This window comes from Dromiciops gliroides, chromosome 1 (assembly GCF_019393635.1).
Source record: "Dromiciops gliroides isolate mDroGli1 chromosome 1, mDroGli1.pri, whole genome shotgun sequence".
NCBI classification, from domain to species: domain Eukaryota; kingdom Metazoa; phylum Chordata; class Mammalia; order Microbiotheria; family Microbiotheriidae; genus Dromiciops; species Dromiciops gliroides.
This window is the reverse complement of record NC_057861.1, coordinates 408,445,691-408,465,299: the sequence shown is the minus strand read 5'-3', so window position 1 is coordinate 408,465,299 and position 19,609 is coordinate 408,445,691. Positions and strand designations below refer to the sequence as shown.

Genomic DNA, 19,609 nt, shown 5'->3' with positions numbered 1-19,609 from the left:
ACAAAGAAAGGTGAGGGACGCTATAACTGATTTTCCAAGGACTCAGATTTTTCCGTTCCAAAACTCCCGCTCCAGGAAGAACCAAACTAAGAGAAAAGTTTCATTGGCTGCGAGTAAGCAACGTCATTTCGCGGGTTAACCCCTTATACTACGCCCTTACGCACGGCCCCGGTTACGGCCGTGATTTCGCTTTCCTATTGGTCGACTCGTTTCCTGGCGTCTACGTGCAAGCTGGTCCAATCATCGGCCTTGCACCTCCGTCCTCTCCCTCAGCTCGGGACAAATATGGCGGCCTCCATTAGGGTTAAGTTGCTGCCGTGCGGCCGAGCGCTGCGGCTGCACACCGCGGCCGAGGTCGCCGCTCCCGCGGCCGAGGTCGTCGCTCCCGCGGCCTCGGCGGCGCGGTACCCACCGATAGTGGCCTCGCTGACGGCGAAGAGCCAGGCGGCCCGGCTGCGTCGGGTAGACCGGTGGCATCAGAAGGCGCACAATGCGCCCTCGGTGGAAGCGAAGCTGCGCGTGCTCACGAAGCTGCAGCGCCTCAAGTACGTCGTGTACCCGCAGACCTTCGCCCTCCATGCCGACCGCTGGTACCAGAGCTTCACCAAGACCGCCTACCTGAATGGTCTCCCCCTGCCCCGGCCCCCGGCCCCCGGCGAGCCCGGCGGCCCGCCCGACCTGGCCCCGCTGCGCTCGGCCGTGTGCGACTGCCTCCTGCAGGAACACTTCCACCTGAAGCGCAAGAAGCGCGCCCCGCTCTACCAGCAGCAGGAGTTCGTAGCCTCGCCCTTCCTTCATCAGCTCGTAACCTCCCTGACCGGGCTGCTGACTCCCCACAACCCCAGCCTGGCCGCTGCTGCCCTAGGTGAGTATCCGAGGCTGGGCCCTGCCCGGCGGACCCCGGACAAGCCGGCCCCGCCCCCCTCTAGGCCTTCCTTCCTTCCTACCTCCAGGGCTGACCCCCCCCCCTTCCAGCCCCTGCCCTTCTCTCCTTCCTTCTGACCCCAGGATCTCCCCCCAACTTCCTTGCTTTCCCTAGGGTCTCCCCTCCCCCCAACCTTTTCTCTCTCCCTAACCTGATTTACCTTCCTGCTCCCACAAAGGCCTTTCCCTCCTGCCCCAGTGCCTACCTCCCAATTTTCCTCTTCCCCCACTGAAACTCCTCCCCCAACCCCCCATCTTCTCTCTTTTATCTTTAGGGTCTCTCCTTTCTAACTTTCTTCCTGGTTCCTTCCCCCAGACATCGCTCCCAGACACATACTTTTCTCTTTGCCTTTAGCCACCCACTATACAGTCGTCTTCTCTCCGCCTCCTCCCCTTTCCCTCCTGTAGACAAGGAAATTGACCTTTAATTCACTCACACCAAGGTAGCTTCAGAAATTGCAACCAGTAGATTCTGAATGTAAATCACCTTTTGGTGCTATTATGCCACGCAAGGGGTGTGCTTCTCCAAGAGGTCTCCCATAAAACTAGGTTAGGATATTCAATAATAGTAATAATAAAAACAATAATAGTAGCTAACATTTAGATACAGGTTTACAAATATTTCATTTGATCCTCACAAACCAACCTGGGAAGAAACTGGGACAAACGGTTTAAACAACTTCCCCTGGTCACATATCCAAGTAATTGGGTAGATTTGAACTCTGGTCTTCCTGATTCCAGGCCCAGTACTGTCTCACTGGGGCACCTGGCTGGTATTTGTGCTGTTCAGGCACATCTCAGGGTACAGACTGTAAGGTCCAAGGCCTTGGCACTTAGAAGCAGAATGGCCTTGGAAAAATAATAGTAATTATTATAATAGCATTCATTTAGCACAGTAAAGTTTTCGAAGCATTAAGTAGTGTGATGGATACAGGGCAGGGCCTGGAGTCAGGAAGACCAGAGTTCAAATCCTGCCTCAGACACCAGCTGTGGGATACTATGCTTCCTGATGTGAGCATCAAAAGACACAAGAGATTAGCACTTTTAGTGCCTGGCATATAGTAAGCCATGTGAGGTAGGCACTTTAATTATCCCCATTTTACAGATGAGGAAGTTGAAGCAATCAAAATGTTAAGTGTTTTGCCCAGCCAGAGTTACACAACTAGGAAACTTCTGAGGTTGAACTTGAACTCAGGTTTTTCTGACACATCACTCTACCCGTGGCCTTAGTTTTCTCAGGTGAAATGAGGCAGTTGGTCTTTTTTTAGATCTAAAACGTTTCTACCTCTACCATTCATTCTGTGATTATTTGGTAAAATGGAATCACTATCCTGGTTGTGAAGAGTCAGAAGGATTACTTTTAAAGGTATTGAAAGCACATCCCTACGTTTAAATAAACTTAGTCCAGCCAATAAATAGCTAAGTGACCCTTGGCATTTCCGTTCCAGTGGAGAGTAGATGAGAAATACGGATATTATAGCCTATGAAAATTGTACCAGAAGTAGGACAAAGTACTGTGAGAGTCACAGGGGCAAACAGGCCTACACAAGTCAACTTTAAATTAAGCATTTGTAGAATTCGGAACTCAAAATGTAAAAAGAATGTTAAAAGTAAATGATAAATTACATACATATATGTGTGTGTGCGTGTGTGTGTGTTTAAAAGGGGCCTTGATCAAATGTATTTTGGGTTTTATCAAGAGGAATGCTATAACAAAATTATAATATACTGTATTCAAAGGAAACCTTCCCTACCCTTAAGTATCAAGCCTTTTATAAATGATTACATTCTTACCAAATCGAAGTTATTGATATCACTTCCCTTTTGAAAATGAAAAAAACTAAGGCTTAATACACACACACCCATTTGACTTTTATCTGAATGAGAATTCACACAATTGGTACAGGGCAAGGGAGCAGACTTGGAGTAAAAATGTCTTGTCAGTAATCTATCAAGCTATAAATGCTCTAAAAAATAAAGTAAGTGGCTAGATCATCTCTAAAAGCCCTTTCTAACTTTTAAAGTATGGTGATTCCACATGTCGAGTTTAACTGTACTGTAGTAAATAGAAATCTAAAACCTGACTTCTCAGGCTTTTTACATTGCCCTGCCTCATAGGTAGTGTTCAGTGTCCCCTCCATCAACACTTAACAAGTGTATACATTACAGCTGCTGTATTCCTGAGATCTTGATCTCATAAATTCCCCTTGCAACTATTTTCTTTTCTACCATCTCTCCTACTCCTTAATTTCTACTGAAACTGTAGTTTGTCCTCCGACTGCTCAACCTTAGGTACACCTCATCTGCCTTCTTTGGTCCTCTGCTGATATTGCCAAGTGCTACTGGGAAAAGTCACAAAACCCCTCATTTCATCCATTATAAATTTATACTCGGTAATCTCACCTGTACCCTCCTTGCTGCTCAACAATCCTGCCACATATCCTGTGCTTGTTATTCCAAAGCTTCAGTACCCCGCTCCCATATTCTCAGCAGAAAATTAAGGCATGAAGTCTGTTCTTTGCTCACCATTTAATTATCTTTTTCTTTCATTTCTAGGCCCTTGATTTTTTCATTTCTCTTGATTTTTTTAATTTCTCTCTTCATGGAAGCTTATAGGTCATTCATATGTTTAAAAAAAAATCTTTCCCTTGACTAAGGGAATATCTTTTTAAGCTGTCTAGTCATTTTTCCATCAGGCCTGGCTCTTCATGACCCCATTTGAAGTTTTCTTGCCAAAGATACTGAAGTGGGTCATCATTTCTTTCTCCAGCTCATTTTACAGATGAGAAAATTGAGGCAAACAAGATTGGTTTAGTGACTTACCTAAAATCACAAAGCTAGTTCAAGCTTACTTCCCTTTCATTTTCAATTTTCTTCCTTTACAAAGGAAGAAGTTAAGTTCCTCTGATTTCATGTCATCTGTCTACAATTTCTACTTTTATTTCTGCCCATCTCCTTATTCCTTAATGCTTTATAATCTGTTTTCTATTTCCATTACAGTACTGGAATGGGCCTTTCAAAGGTGAAGCTGACAACCTAATTACCAAGTCAAACAGCCTTTTTCCAGTCATCATGCCTGGAGTTTTCTGCCACATTTGGCACATTTGGCCATGTCTTCTATTTTCTTGCCATCTGGGACATTCTTTGGGTTCGTCTCCTACTTCTTAATTCCAAGCCACTTTGCTATTCTATCTTCCTCATTTCCTCCTTAATGTCAATGTCTACATTAGTAGACTTAGCTCTTTCTTTTAGCATTCTTTAATTCTTCTCTTTCATCTTTCCTGACACTCTCCCAAGATATAATCATTCAATAAACATTCCTTAAAAGTACTATGTATAAGACACTATATTAGATAGTGTACATACAAAGATAAAATATGGGTCATCCCTTTTCTTAAGGAGCTTATATTCTGCTTGGAGTTAGGAGGGTTAATGTTCTCAGATAAGTATGATGGCAGCTAGTAGTGATGTGGTCTGAAGAAGTAGGAAAAAGTGGAGGTGAAAGAGAACATATTCATTTGGGGCATCTGGGAAGGATATGTGCAGTAGTTGGTGCTTTGAGTTTAGTGCTGAAGAATAAGACTGTTATTCTGAGACAACAGAGAAGGTGGAGAGGTGGGGAAGCATGAGTGCTGTCCTAGACAAATGCACAGAGATTCATGATAATTGAAACCCAGAGAGTAGATGAGATATCATGAAAAAAAATAAAGAGTATAAAAAGCCTAAGACACACGCACAAAAAAAGCCTAGGACAGTGCTGTGGAAGACACCCAAATTCGTGGAACAGGAAGAAGAGCTGTTCAAGACAAGGAGCTTACAAACAGATAAAGAAGAACCAGAGGATGATCTGAATTCAAGAATAAAGAAATGGTGCATTTTTATAGACAGAGGGAAAGGAAGGGAGAGATTGAAAATTCAAGAGTAAAAACTCAAGGGAACTAAATCCCAGAGTAAATTGAAGGGTATAAGATGAAGAATATAGGAGAGACATACTCTACCCCTGAGTCTGGTAAAGAATAACTATTATAAAAATACTTCACATTTATATAGAACCTTAAAGTTAACAAATCATTTTTCTCATGACAGCCCTATAAGGCAAGCAGCTGCAGGCATTATATTTATTTTGCAAATGAAGAAGTTGAGGCTCAGAGGTTTTGAGTTCTCACCAGGGATCCTTTTCTGTAACAGTATATTTAAATCAGAATAATTTAATGTTAAATCACTAGCCTCAAACCTAATACTTTGAGCACACTTAAAAATATTGGTAAAAAAAATTAATTTTGGATTGGGATATCTGATTTGCTTCAGGTACTTAATGTTTAATTAATTAAGCATTTAATGTTAAAATTAGTGGTCTGTGGTATAAAAACCAAAACAGTTAAGTTCACTAGATGAAATTATATACTTTTTTTTGTTAGATTTTAAACGTCCAGTTCACTTTTATTGGTGGTGTGGTGAAGAAATTATTCCAAAAGGTCATCGTCGAGGTAGAGTTGATGCATTACGATACCAAATAGATGATAAACCACATAGCCAGATTCGTATACCGAAACAACTTTCAGAGGTAAGAATTTTCCTTTCCTTCTTTATTCTTCCAAACTATGACCTATATGACTATTCCATTAATTATTGAAAAAACAGAACAAATAATTTGTCTAGTTATATAATAATGGTAAATTAGGATTATGAGCCTTTTATATCTGATTTTCTGTTCAATTTACAAATATTCCTATATGGTTAACCTAGTAATGTCAGTTTGGGAATAAGTTTCTTGGTTACCTTTCTTTTCCTGTTATATTTTTTGGGGGGTTGCAGTTTTATAGTTATAGTTTTAAACTATAGGAGAAAATCCCTTTATCCAAAGCAGTATGTTTTTATACAGCTTTGAACTGGGATATGTATCATATTTGCAGTTCTGAGGAAAAACAAGCAAACTCACAAACTTGTCTTTGTTTTTATATGCTGTTAAACAAATTATTTTTTTCAAATTGCATTTCAGGATTTTCACTTAATACATCTATTTTAGTGATTAATTTGTTCATTTAAATTTTGGTAGGTAGTAATAAAAGGATATATGTTATTGCTATTGTTAAAATTTAATACTTGTGACTTTTTTCCTTAAGTTCGTGCCATTAGATTACTCTGTTCCAGTAGAAATTCCTGTTTTGAATTGTAAACCAGACAAACTTCCATTATTCAAACGACAGTATGAAAATAACATATTTATAGGTGAGTTTTTCTTTTAAAGGTAATGTAACTATATGTGTATTTAAAGGTGTGTGTGTGTGTGTGTGTGAGAGAGAGAGAGAGAGAGAGAGAGAGAGAGAGAGAGAGAGAGAGAGAGAGAGAGAGAGAGAAATTAATTGTTGGTGCCCCAAAGTTTGAATCTAAAAACAATATCATGCAGACATTCTACAGGCATTGTAATTCTTATATAGGCATACCTCGGAGATATTGTGGGTTTGGTTTCAGACCACCTCAATAAAGTAAATATCACAATGAAGTGATGAAATGACAAGAATTTTTTGATTTCTCAGTGCATATAAAAATTTTGTTTATACTATGTTGTAGTCTGTTAAGCGCGCATTAGTATTATTTCTAAAAAAATGTGTATATCTTAATTTAAAAATAGCTATTGCTCAAAAATGCTAACCATCACCTGAGCTTTCAGTGAGTCATAATCTTTTTGCTGGGGGAGGTTCTTTCCTTGATGTTAATGGCTGCTGACCTATCAGTGTGATAACTGCTGAAGTTTGGAGTGACTGGCAATTTCTTAAAATAAGATAACAACAAAGTTTGCTATCTTTATTGACTCTTCACAAAAGATTTCTCTGTGGTATGCAGTGCTATTTGTCAATAGTCAGTCCTGTCAAACCTTGTTGCTAAGTTTATATAAATTCTTCAACATTATTTTGTCTCAGGGAATAAGGAGGCCTGAGGAGAAGGAGAGATACAGGGAACAACCAGTCAGTTAATGGAGCAGTCAGAACACACAAAACATTTATCTATTAACTTAGCAGTCTTATATGGATGCCGATTGTGGCACCCCCCCCCCCCCAAAAATCACAGTAATAACATCAAAGATCACACTGATCACAGATCACCGTGACAGATAAAATAATGAAAAAATTTGAAATATTGTGAGAATTATCAAAATATGACACATGTACTATGCGCATATGCTGTTGGAAAAATGACAGCGATAGACTTGCTGGATGCAGAGTTGCTATAAACCTTCAATTTGTTTTTTTAAAAGTGCATTATCTACAAAGTGTAGTAAAACGAGGTATACCTGTATTAACTATCCATGTTAGAGATGCAGACATATTCTTGTTCAAGAAACAGGTAAGAAAACCAAGAAGAGACATGCGCTAACAATTTACAGGGTCACAATTTCAAATATTGGCATTTATAATTACTCCTATTTTCAGAACATTTTGATTAACAAAGTGCTTTCCTCCCAACTGTAAAGGTATGTAGTCTGTCTGTTTTAGTTTTTTCCTTCCCCAAATACTGATTTTACTATGATTAGTGATAGTTCTTGAGCTCATGACTTAGTATTAATTACTGATAGAATCAACAGTGCAGAAGAAAATAATGCATGTAGAAAATGGAGCCCCCGTTAGTTGATTAAGCAATACATAAACTTGAAGTAGAATGTTAAAGTCTTATTCCTGTCCTCTTATTTGCTACTATTTCATTTGAGTTTATTTTGGCTAACATATTGTGATTTTGTGCTTATATTTGGGGGGAGAGGCTATGTTTTGTGTACAGAGAACTTTGCTTGTAGAAAAGAAAGGTAATTTAAATAAAAATAATTTTAAAATATGCAGAAATTCTCATGTGTTACGTTTTGGCATTTGATTTTTTTTTCCTTTTTTTAATTTGCTTTGGAATTCAGGGACAAGATTAGCAGATCCGTGCTGTTATGGCCACACTCAATTCCATTTGTTACCTGACAAAATAAGAAGGGAGAGACTCTTGAAGGACAATCGTTCTGATCAGATAGAAGTTGGTTATCGAGCCAATGCCATTGCCAGTCTTTTTGCTTGGACTGGCGCACAAGCTATGTATCAAGGTAAGATTGATTTTGTAGTTTGATATATGTTTGAATTATATCCTTGCCATTTTTTTAAATTATAAAAGTATTTTATTATTTTCCAGTTACATGTAGAGATAGTTTTCAACATTTGTTTTTATAAGATTTCTAATTTCAAATTTTTCTGCCTCCCTCCCCTCCCCAAGACAGCAGGTAATCCGATATAGGTTATATATGTATAATAACATTAAATGTATTTCTGCATTAGTCATGTTATAAAAGAAGAATCAGAGCAAAAAAGGAAAAACCTCAAAAAAGAACAACAACAGCACCAAAAACAAAATAGCATGGTTCAATCAGCATCCATATTCCACAGTTCTTTTTTTTTTTTTTTCTGGATGTGGACAGCGTTTTCCATCATGAGTCATTTGGAACTTTCTTGTACTATTATATTGATGAGAAGAATCTAGTCTATCACAGTTGATCAACACATAATGTTGATGATACTGTGTACAATGTTCTTCTGGTTCTGCTCATCTCACTCATCATTAGTTCATGCAAGTCCTTCCAGGTTTCTCTGAACTCCTCCTGCTCATTGTTTCTTACAACACAATAAAATTCCATTACATTCATATATCACAACTTGTTCAGCCATTCCCCAGTTGATGGGCAGCCCCTCAATTTCCAATTCCTTGCCACCACAAAAAAGAGCAGCTATAAATATTTTTGTACATGTGGGCCCTTTTCCCTTTTTTATGATCTCTTTGGGAAAAAGACCCAAAAGTGGTATTGCTGCGTCAAAAGATATGCACAGCTTTATAGCCCTTTGGGCATAATTCCAAATTGCTCTCCACAATGGTTGGATCAGTTCACAGCTCTACCAGCTGCCATTTTAAGAATCGAGTAATTTAATTGGACTTAGTTTTCTTGAGAAGAGATTGACAGATTTTTAACATTTAGAAACAATGGAAGCATAAGCTTTGATTATTTAAGATCATTACAGTTTTTATGTTAGGATACCTTGAGGTCCTGTGGTTATAGTGTAATGATTTTCATTTTGATGGTAAGAACTATTGTGCTTTCTCTTTTGTGCTTGTTTTCATTGTGTAGTTAAATAGTACTTAATACAAATAAACTTGTAGATAAATAATCCCCATTTTGCAAGGGTGAGGGACTCAGATCCACTGTTCTTTGCAAAAAGGAAAATGGTGGTGAGGGGGTACTCTGCTTATATCATATATCTACATACCAGAAGATATGTAAGCAGCAAAAGCAAAGTCTCACTTTTGGTCTTGGGGTGGGGGTGGGGGGGGCCACTGATTGGCCAGTCTGTAGGTGGATGAAGTCATAATCGGTCTTTTTTGGCTCATTATCCCTCACAACGCATTCAGCAGCTTTGGGAAGTGGTTGTTGTGACAAAGTTATGTCACGGTATATATGCCTTGACTAGTGCAACTTTTTACAACTTAGGAAAATGCTGGGGAGATAAAATGTTTCTCAGAGTTAGAAGCTTCTGTCTTTCCACAGAATTCAGGAAGAGAAGAGCCAGCAAAAAACCAAACCAAACCCTGTTGAGCTTTTAAGAAGCTAAGAAATCAGAGTATATTTCACAAAAACAATTCAACTTTTAATCATTTAGCAACAAGCATGGTGGTTCTAGTGTCTAATATAAACATCTTTTATCTTTACTTGAAATTTCCTTTATTATGGTTTACTTGTAATTATGTGTGTATGCACATTTGTAATGTATATGTGTGTATGCTCACACATACAATATACATGATGAAAACTTGCCAGTGATTCATCTGAGGCCATATCTACTTCTCTTGCCTCCCATAACAGTTTCTGTTAAAATGCCTCAAGTTTAGATGTGCCTTGAATCAAGAAACTGACCAAATGGCCCTTTTGAAATCTATTTCAGTTATGGTAGTATGCTGGGATATTTCTTTGTGAAGATGTATGAGGACAGTATCACAGAAATTATAGTTGGGGCCTCTTGCTCAAAGGTGTGATTTTGCTGGAGTCAAATCAGATCAAATGAAGAGACAGTTTAGATTGTCCAAGAAGACAAGTTGAAATATTTTATTATTTTCTGAAGATAGTTTCAGTGGAATGGTGAAGATGCAGGATAGTATGGGAAAGATAAAATATAAATGTCACTTAAATTTTCAGATGAATGGAAAGAAAAAGATGGGAGTTGGGAGATGAGGACCAAGTGATGGTGTAGGAAAGGATGGAGAAGTAGAGACATGCTCAAAGTGTAATAACTAGTGATAGGAAAGATTGCAGTTGGTGCAGTGGAAAGGACACTGAATTAAGAAGCCTGAAAATTTGTGTCTAATCCTGGCTTTTGACCTTGAACAAATTACTTACATTCCTTGGGTGTTAGTCTCCTCATATTCAAAATAATGGGGTTGGATGAAAATACCTATCGAGTGCTTTCAGCCCTGAGTCTACATCATTTTAGAGAATTCATAAGGTTATCTTGGGAATGAAAGTTCTTGAGTTGACAGGATGATACTGAATCCAATTTGGAGTAAAAGGCAACTTTATTAGAAGTCATTTAGCTTTCTCATTATAAAAATGAAGAAATGGATGCCTAGAGAGATTAAAAGCTCTCCCCCAAGTTTAGTTCCATTGTGAGCAATAGTTTGAAAAAGATGAAGTCATAGTGGTATACAGGAATAGTTGTGGTAAGAATGGGAAACAATTATGAGCATTTGAGTACTTTGTGGATTAGTGTCTTTGTGTTTTCTCTCTAATATGTATGGTAAATGTTCCTATTAAAAAATTATATTTATGTAAACTTAAATATAACTTCTTTCTACAGGATTCTGGAGTGAAGCTGATGTTACCCGTCCATTTGTCTCCCAGGGCGTGGTCACAGATGGAAAATATTTTGCCTTCTTTTGTTATCAGTTAAATACTTTGGCACTTACTGCACAGGCTAATCAGAATAACCCCCGAAAGAATATATGTTGGGGGACAGAAAGCAGGCCTCTTTTTGAAGTTATTGAAAATGGTGATGTTAAAGGCTTCAATGATGAACTTTTGCTTCAGTTGGTTCAGTTTCTAATGAACAGACCAGAAGAAAACAGATCATAACTATTATAAAGACTTTTGATATACTTAGACTTCATTGAATGTAAAATAATTATAATGAAAAGACCTGGAATAAATTTTAGAACTAATTCTTACTGTGTTTCTTAAGGTAACGTCATTGAAAATTTTAATTTAAGATTGTCTTTGATTTCATCAGTGGGAGACTCCATTCACTAAAACCTATTGGTGTTAAGGGCTAAAATTCTAGCTAGTCTGTCTAAAATATCCAATGAGTGGTCGCCAATAAATTATAAGCTTTAGCAAGAGTTAGACTTTTAAGCATTTATTAAGGAGAATAAGAATTCTGGTAAAGAGAGAGAAAGGCCTAGATTTCTATCTATTAAAGGGAGAGCACATTTCTAGCTCTGCTCTCCACCAGAGTCCAAAAGAAAAAAGCGCGAGAGCGAGCACCAGTCTCTTCCTTCCTCCTCCCACTAGTCTGAGTCACTTCCTGACGCCAAAGAAAAGACTCCTGGTCTTGCCCTCAAAGACCTTCACTTCATGGGCGGAACTCTTCTACAGTAAGTCTCCAGCAGGTGGCATTATTCCAATCGTTACATTGGATACTCCATTTCTTAGTTGATAACTTTATTTGGCCGCAGCAGCTCAAATCACCTGGTTGCCAACCTTCTGGTGTTGTACCTCTCTGGAATTAATTAGGCTCCTTTTTTAAATCAATCAATTAACAAGCATTTTTTAAGTGTTTGCTGTGCTCCAGGAATTGTGCTCACCTCTGGCAATACAAAGAAAAGGCAAAAGCTAGACTTTGCCCAAGAAGCTTACCTTCTAATGGGGGAGACCATATATAAAAATTAGTATATACAAGATGAATGCAGAGTATAGGGAAGGTAACAGAGAGCATAGCACAAGCAAAGGGACTTGGCAAGGCCTCCCAGAAGAGTTGGTGCTTGAGTTGATAAAGGAAGCAGAGGGTTGGGGGAAAGAGAATTAAAGATGCAACAGCCAGGACAAAGGCACAGAGACAGGAGTGTTGTGCAGTATGTATGGATTCTACAGTTTGTGGAAGGAAGTAGAATGTAAAATTGGAGTTAATAGGACCAGTTTTTGAAGAGCCTTAAATGCAAAACAAAGGATAATATATGTGATACGAAGCTAAAAGGGAGCCACTGAAGTTTATTCAGCAAGAGATGATTGGGTTTCACCAACATATCAGGAAAATCACTGGTAGCTGAGTTGAAGATGTATTTGGAGTGGGGAGAGACTTGAGGCAACTAAACCAAGCCTGTTGCAATAGGCCAGGCAAAAGGTGACAAAAGCCTGAAGTGAGTGGCTCTATGAATGGGGAGAAAGAAAATTCAAGAGATATCGTAGAGAAGGGAAAATATGATTTGACAACTTATTAATTTACCATACATAGAGTGAGAGAAAAGTTGAGTTTGGCACAGGGGTTGTGAACCTATGTAACAAGTGGGTGGGCACCTTGACAGAGAACATTCAGAAGGGAAGGATTTGGTTTAAGATAGTGAATTTTGGTTTGGACATACTGAGTTTTGAGTCTTCCCCCCCAAGTAGAGTATGAGATCCTCAAGATCAGGGACTGTAACCTTTTTTCTATTTGTATCTTCAGCACTTCACTCTATGCTTGTCACTAAATGCTTAAATGCTTTATCATTCAAAGTGTTTTCCTTCTCTCTTTTAAGTCTTAGAACCAGTCCAAATCTTTTCTGATTGGTAGTCATAATGTGGAATCATAAAGAAAAATGGTAGTAGCTATGAGCATTTCATATACTGCTACAAATAGATATTGCAGTGTTATGTATCTGGATTGATCCAGACTGGGAACAGCTAGGTTATATAAAACCTAGGAAGAAGTTTCAGTACTATTCCTTTTCACAGAGAAATATACTGCTGACACAATCAGAAAGATTTTAAGTGAAGTGCTGAGATAGCTCTACCAAGCATATTTTTTTTATAAGTATTCTGTCCTGGTCAGACCACATCTGGAATACTGTATTCAGTTCTGGATACCACATTTTAGGAAGGACATTGACTTGAGATAATGCCATATGATGATTAGAAAAGTGGGTATATTTAGCCAGAAAAAGAAAGCATGATAGCTTAACAAATGTTTGAAGATCATTAAGTAGAAGAGGAGTCGGTTGGTTACCTACTTGACTGCTGAGGGTAGAACTAGGAACAATGATAATGTAGCAGAACTTCCTCAAAGAACTATCCAAGAGCAGATTGGGCTACCTCAGCAGATAGGATTCCTTCTCAGTGAGGGTCTTGGCTAAGGGGTGTTTTAAAAAAAATTATGGATATTATTTTTATATCACATATCTGATTATATCACTCCTTCCCATACACAATGACAAAGAATAAGCAAAAGATAAAGCAGTCTAGCAAACTTAAACAGTGTATCAACTGAAGTCTGACAGTATATTCACTGTAATATACTCAGAAGGAAGGAATATATTTTCTCAATTCTCTTGTCAAGCCTTTTTTATCCCTTTTCATTTACATTGTAATCAGTTTCTGTGTATGTTGTTTTTTCTGATTCTTGTTAATCTGTATCAGTATATAAGTCTTACCCATGCACCTTTGAATTCATCCTTTCTTATGGCACAGTAATATTGCATTCATAAATCACAATTATTTTTGTCATTACAAAAGAAGAGTATATATCCTTTGTTCCAGTTGCTAACTACCACCAAAAAAGTGCTTCTGTGAATGTTTTGGTATATATGGCAGTTTTCTGTCTGACCTCTTTGGGATATCAATACCTAGCTGGATGGCAGTGCTTTAGAAGGGGTTAGTTACTCTTCATACTTGTGTTAGACTAAGTGGCTTTCCAGAATCTCTACCAATTTCTGTGATCTATTTCTATGCACATACAGAAATCTGAACCTAGAGACTAGTGTTTTTTAAAGATGTATCTGAGATTTGGAGAACATTATGTAAATCCTGGCAGATGGTGTTTTCATTTGGGCATCTCCTTAAATTGTTTTTTTAGGTTTTTTTCTCATTAATAGAGCATTAGGAGCATCTCAAGATTAAACACATTTTCTTTGATATATTAAAACAACAGTTACAGAAAAAATACAAGAATGCTCGTTATTCCAGATGTAGAGCAAATGAAGAGTTTTGCAAAATTGACATTAGAATTGAATTCTAGGATGCTGTGACTTAACACGGTATTACTACTGAAGTAATGAGAGAGGAGAGTACTAAATTTGGAGTCAGAAGATATGGATTGAAAATCTTGTTCTTTATTGTTACCAGTATGACCATGGTCAAAGCACAACTTCTCTGAGCATCAGTATAATCAATAATAAAAGCTGGTGATTGAGCTAGGTGATAATAAGATGTCCTTTGTACCTCCGAATCCAATGATAGATTAATTCCTAAGAGTACACAGCTTTGATTGTTGGTAGAGATGTTATAAATCCAGGGCATATTTGAATATGAACATGTTTTATTCTTTGGGGTTAAAATTGCTATATTAGTTTTCTGCTTATGATTATAGCAATGACTATGTCTCTCCAATCCTAAAACATCGTTGCTGTTCTTTAACATAACCTGCTTTATGTATTCCCCATCCTATACTTAGTAATCGAAATTTTTTGGACTAGAATTAGGATTTTTAGAACGAGAATAGGATTTTAAAATTAAGCAGGCGACAAGATGTCCTCCACAGTAACAGGGAAGTTTAGAAAGGGGGCAGGTTTGTAGTGGGGATGGGAGAGTGGAAGTATGAGTTTAGTATTGATAAATGCCTACAGGCCATCCAGTTTGAAATAAATGTCTATAGAGTTTGTGATGTGATGCTATAGCTCTGGAAAGAGACATATATCTCTGGGAATCATCTACATAGAGGTAGTTGAATCTGTGGGAGCTCATGAGATCACCAAAGAACAAGCATAGAAAGAAGATAGCAAAGAGTAAAGCCTAGGGACATATCCACAGTTAGTGGACATGACACAGATAAAGATATAGAGAAGGAGACAGGAGTGGCCAGAGAGGTAGGAGGAGAACTAAGGGGTAATACAGTCATGAAACTCAAAGGGAAGAGAATAGCCAGGATGGCATAGAAAAACAACACATACACATAATGCACATATACATATACACATGCACACATACATTCATGTATATGTATATATACACATAATCACACATATAATTGTAATATAACAGTTAAACATTATCTTACATGTGGATAGACAGGCCTTGCTCATAAAATTTAACAGGCTTATAACTAAGAAAACAAATCAATTTGCTGCATGTATAACAAAGATTCATAAAGAAGCAAAAGACTAGATCAGAACTTGTGCTTCAGCTGAATTAAACAGTAAGAATTGCAATCATATTTGTGGATAACATTAGAAATCACCTCTTCACATGTCTAAACATATATATGGGTGTTTACCTAAATAGAAACATGTTAGGTTAATGCAAATATACATGTTACTCATTTTTTAGTATAGCTTATTCTCATTGCTAATATGTCATAATTTTATTTTCCTGGTTTTTGTTTGTTTTTCTCAGTGATTTCCTACCATATGTTTTTCTCCAATTCAGATCATCTTCCTCTCAGCTGCCAAAGTGATCATAAAGTACAGGTCTGACCATGATACTTTCCTACTCAGTAAAATCCAGTGGCTCCCTCTCACTACCAGAACCAATGCTGTGTTTGACATTCAAAGTGCTTTATAGCCTGCTCCCCTTCCCCACCTTTCCAGTCTTCTTACATCTTATCCCTAACCACCCCCTACCCCTACCCCCTGCCATGTACTTTTCCATCCAGTGACACTGCCCTTCTTGCTGTTCCTTAAACAAGACAAGTCCCTCCAGCTCTTGGTTCTGGGCATTTTCTCTTGCTGTCCCCCATACCTAGAATGTTCTCCCTCCTCCTGACTTCCATGGCTTCTTTCAACTTCTAGCTAGAATCTCACCTTCTACAGGAAGCTGTTCCTGACCCCCTTAATTTTAGTGCCCTTCCTCTGTTGATTGCCTCCAGTCTGTTCTGTATATAGCTTATTTGTATTAGATTGTGAACTCCCTGAGAGCAGTGACTCTCTTTTACCTCTCTTTGTATCCCTAGCTCTTAGCACAATGACTGACATATAGTAACTGTGTAATAAATGTTTATTGACTGACTAAATGCCTAAATTTAATCTGGTATCCACGTATTCCAATTGTTTAATAAAATTTACTTGACAAATTAAGCACCCCCATCTTAAACTCTTCCATTCTGTAGCAGATAGTGAGATCAAGTCAACAAGCAGTAAGTACCTACTTAATAGGTGTGAAAAAGTGCAGTGGCATTGTATATTAAGAAGGTATGTTCATATATGGAAATCTGTGAACCTAAGATAGAGAACATTTGGATAAGAATTAACGGAGAGAGAAAAAGAAAAAATCTTCCAAGGAGACTGATCTTTGGACTTCAAAAGATAATAAAGATAGCATTTAGGGAAGTCAAAACCAGAATAAATGAGAATATGATCAGGTGGGATCCAGCTGCACTGAAAGAGTTTGTTTCACTAGGCCTGGACCACCTACTTCCTTAGGCACTGAAAGTGGCCGGTGTGATTGCTGATATACTGTCACCAATTGAAAGACCTGGGAGAACAGGCTAGAAGTTTGATACAGGACTGGAAAAAAGGCAAATGTCCTGATTTAAAAAAAAAAAAAGAGTTGCCTCTGCAAAATAAAGATTGTTAATCTTGGCTTTTATGCTTGAGAAATTCTAGAACACATTTTTAAAAGGAAATTTTGTGAGCTCTTAGAAAGGAAAATCATGACCACTAATAGTTGATGAGTGTATCAAGAACATGAAATACCAGATTAATATTATTTTATTTTTTAATAGAATGATAAGGAATTTGGCTTCAAATCAGGAAATTGCTATATGCAGTGTGCTGAGATTTAAGATAAAACATTTAAGAAAGACTCATGCTGTCCTTGAGGACAAGGTGGAGGGTTATAAACAGAGTTAAGTGGATTTAGAAATGGTTGAATGAAAGATCCAGAAGAGTAGTCATTGTTGAGTCAACATCAGTTTGTAAGGATATATTTAGTGAAGTACCCAAGGTATTTATACTTGACCCTATAACTTTTATTTTGTCTTTTTGTTGTTGTTAATAACTTATGCAAAGGCATGGATGGAATACTTGTCAAATTTGCAGATGACACTAGGTGGTAGAGTCAGAATCCAAGAAGAACTCAGGAGGGTAGAACTATAGGTATATTCTAATAAGAGGAAATTGAATAGGAATAGATGTAAAATCCTCCTACACTTAGGCTCAAAATCCAACTCCACAATTACAAAATAGGGAAGTTCTGGGTAAATAATAGCATCTATAAAAAATATCAGTTTTATTGGATTACAGAGATTCAATATGAGTCAATGCTATGAATTTTTAAATTTAGTTTAAATCTGTAATTTGGCAGCCAATACTATATTAGGAAGTGGGATAAACAACTGACCTATGATTTTATTGGTATATAGAAGTCTTAGATAAGGAAAATTCCCTCTACCAGTAAAGATTGGCACCTTCTCTCTGAAACTTATATTTTAAATTTTATTTATCCAAAATAAAAGGTCCTATTTATTTCAGCACAAAAGAGTGGGGGAGAGGGGAAAGGATGAGAGTGAGATGCAAACATAAATGAGTTTTCTTTGTGTCCAGCAGAACAAAGATTCAGCTTTCAATAGCATATTAGTCCCAAAGAGAATAATAATGACAGTGAAGAGCTACTCAAGTTCTCATGGGACTCTGGTTAACTAAACTTCTAAACTCAGGCATCCTGGAATGATTTGACAAAGAATTATCTCTTCCTACTGCCAATTATTTGTTTAATTCAACAGACCTCCTCAAAATGAAATTGGTTTGGAAACTCAGCAAGAAGTAAGGTTAACTGAGTATACCTAGACAAGGTAGCCATCAAGCATACACTTGACCATGGGCCCTAGGCAGTAGTTAGTTAAATTAATCAATAAACATTTGTTAAGCACCATTTGCTGGGGACTGAGCTAAACACAGGATACAAAGAAAGACAAAAGAGAGTCCTTGACCTCAAGGATCTCACAATCTAATGGTGAAAACAACATAGAAAAGGAAGCTAAAAAGTGGAGGGGTGAGTCAAGAAGAGTGTAGCCCAGTAGGAAGTTAAGAGATGGTTGATGGTTGGTTTGAGTGCCCTCTTTTAATAGAGCATCTCTCAGGGGCAGCTAGATGGTGCAGTGGATAGAGCACTGGCCCTGGATTCAGGAGTACCTGAGTTCAAATCCAGCCTCAGACACTTGACACTAGCTATGTGACCCTGGGCAAGTCACTTAACCCCAATTGCCTCACCCCCCCCCCAAAAAAAAAATAGAGCATCTCTCCATTGTCCACTCCCACTCGCAGAAGGAGGGAAGGGCCAAGGGAATGACAAGGTGTAAGTTCCAGAGTTGATCTTGCAGTATGATGAGGTTCCAGGGACATGATGAAATCTGGAGGGGTGCATCTTGGTGGAGAATGAAGAGATGGTTTGTCTGGAAGCCTTCCTTAAATGGAATTCTGGAAAAAAGGTTTGAAGATAGGGTGATGTAACCACCAATCCACGGATAATGATTTATATGTTGGTTTTGGTCAAGATTTTTAGAGATAGTATTTTAAGATTATAGAATCAGAGTTCTGGAGTCACTCGAAGACCATTTAGTCTAACTTTTTGTTGAAGGGAGAATAAATCAGACCAGCAAAATTATAAAGTGAATGTGCAATTTTGTGTGTGTGTATGTGTGTACACACATGTAAATCAGACCAGCAAAATTTTAAAGTGAATGTGCAATTGTGTGTGTGTGTACACACACACATATAAATACACATATGTGTATATATAACTAGTAAAGAAAAATAAAAATAAAATAAGCTTTATAAAGTGCTTTATGCTTACCAAATGTATCTATCTTCCCAGCAGTATACATATAAACATGTAATTATATGTTTATTGAATTCTTTATGCTTCTATGTATATAAATATATGCATATGTATGTACATACACACATCCATGTATGTGTACACCCATCTCATTTATGACTGGCTTTTTATTGGGAACTTTTTATTGTGGTCCTACTAAATTTTACTGGTCAGTTTAATTCAATTTGTATAGCATTATTGGAAAATAGGTGATTATTAACATCTCTGATAATGATGATTATTTAAATGTTACTATTTGTTTACTAAGTATACATAGTTTGGTCTACTGGTTGATCGACCTTGAACAAAAATTCTATTTGAATACCTCTACTAAGGACAAACCAATTCTCTCCCAAGATGGTCCATTTTAAAAAATAATATAATTAAGAGAGAGATGAGGGCCAAATATGTAGATATGGAAATATTTTGCATGAAGGTGATAATTGCTTCCAAGAAGTTGAAATCGCTAAGTGCAGAGAGTGAAAAAGAAGGTCTGGGATTGAACCTTGGATGTACCACCCACTCAGAGAGGATAAGGAATAGAGGATGATTTAGACAAGAAATTGAGAAGAAAAGGTCAGACAATCAGCAAGAGCATCAGAGGAATCAGTGCCA

General features: G+C 37.7%; 1 protein-coding gene across 1 annotated transcript; it reads left to right on the top strand.

Annotated features, from left to right (window-relative positions):
• The first annotated feature begins 270 nt into the window (after positions 1–270).
• Positions 271–11,154, top strand: MRPS30 (mitochondrial ribosomal protein S30). The gene is made up of 5 exons (XM_043979243.1): positions 271–865; positions 5,343–5,488; positions 6,048–6,153; positions 7,826–8,002; positions 10,794–11,154. The coding sequence occupies exons 1-5, from the start codon at positions 286–288 to the stop codon at positions 11,066–11,068; spliced, it is 1,284 nt and encodes a 427-aa protein (XP_043835178.1). The 5' UTR covers positions 271–285; the 3' UTR covers positions 11,069–11,154.
• Positions 11,155–19,609: the final 8,455 nt, after the last annotated feature.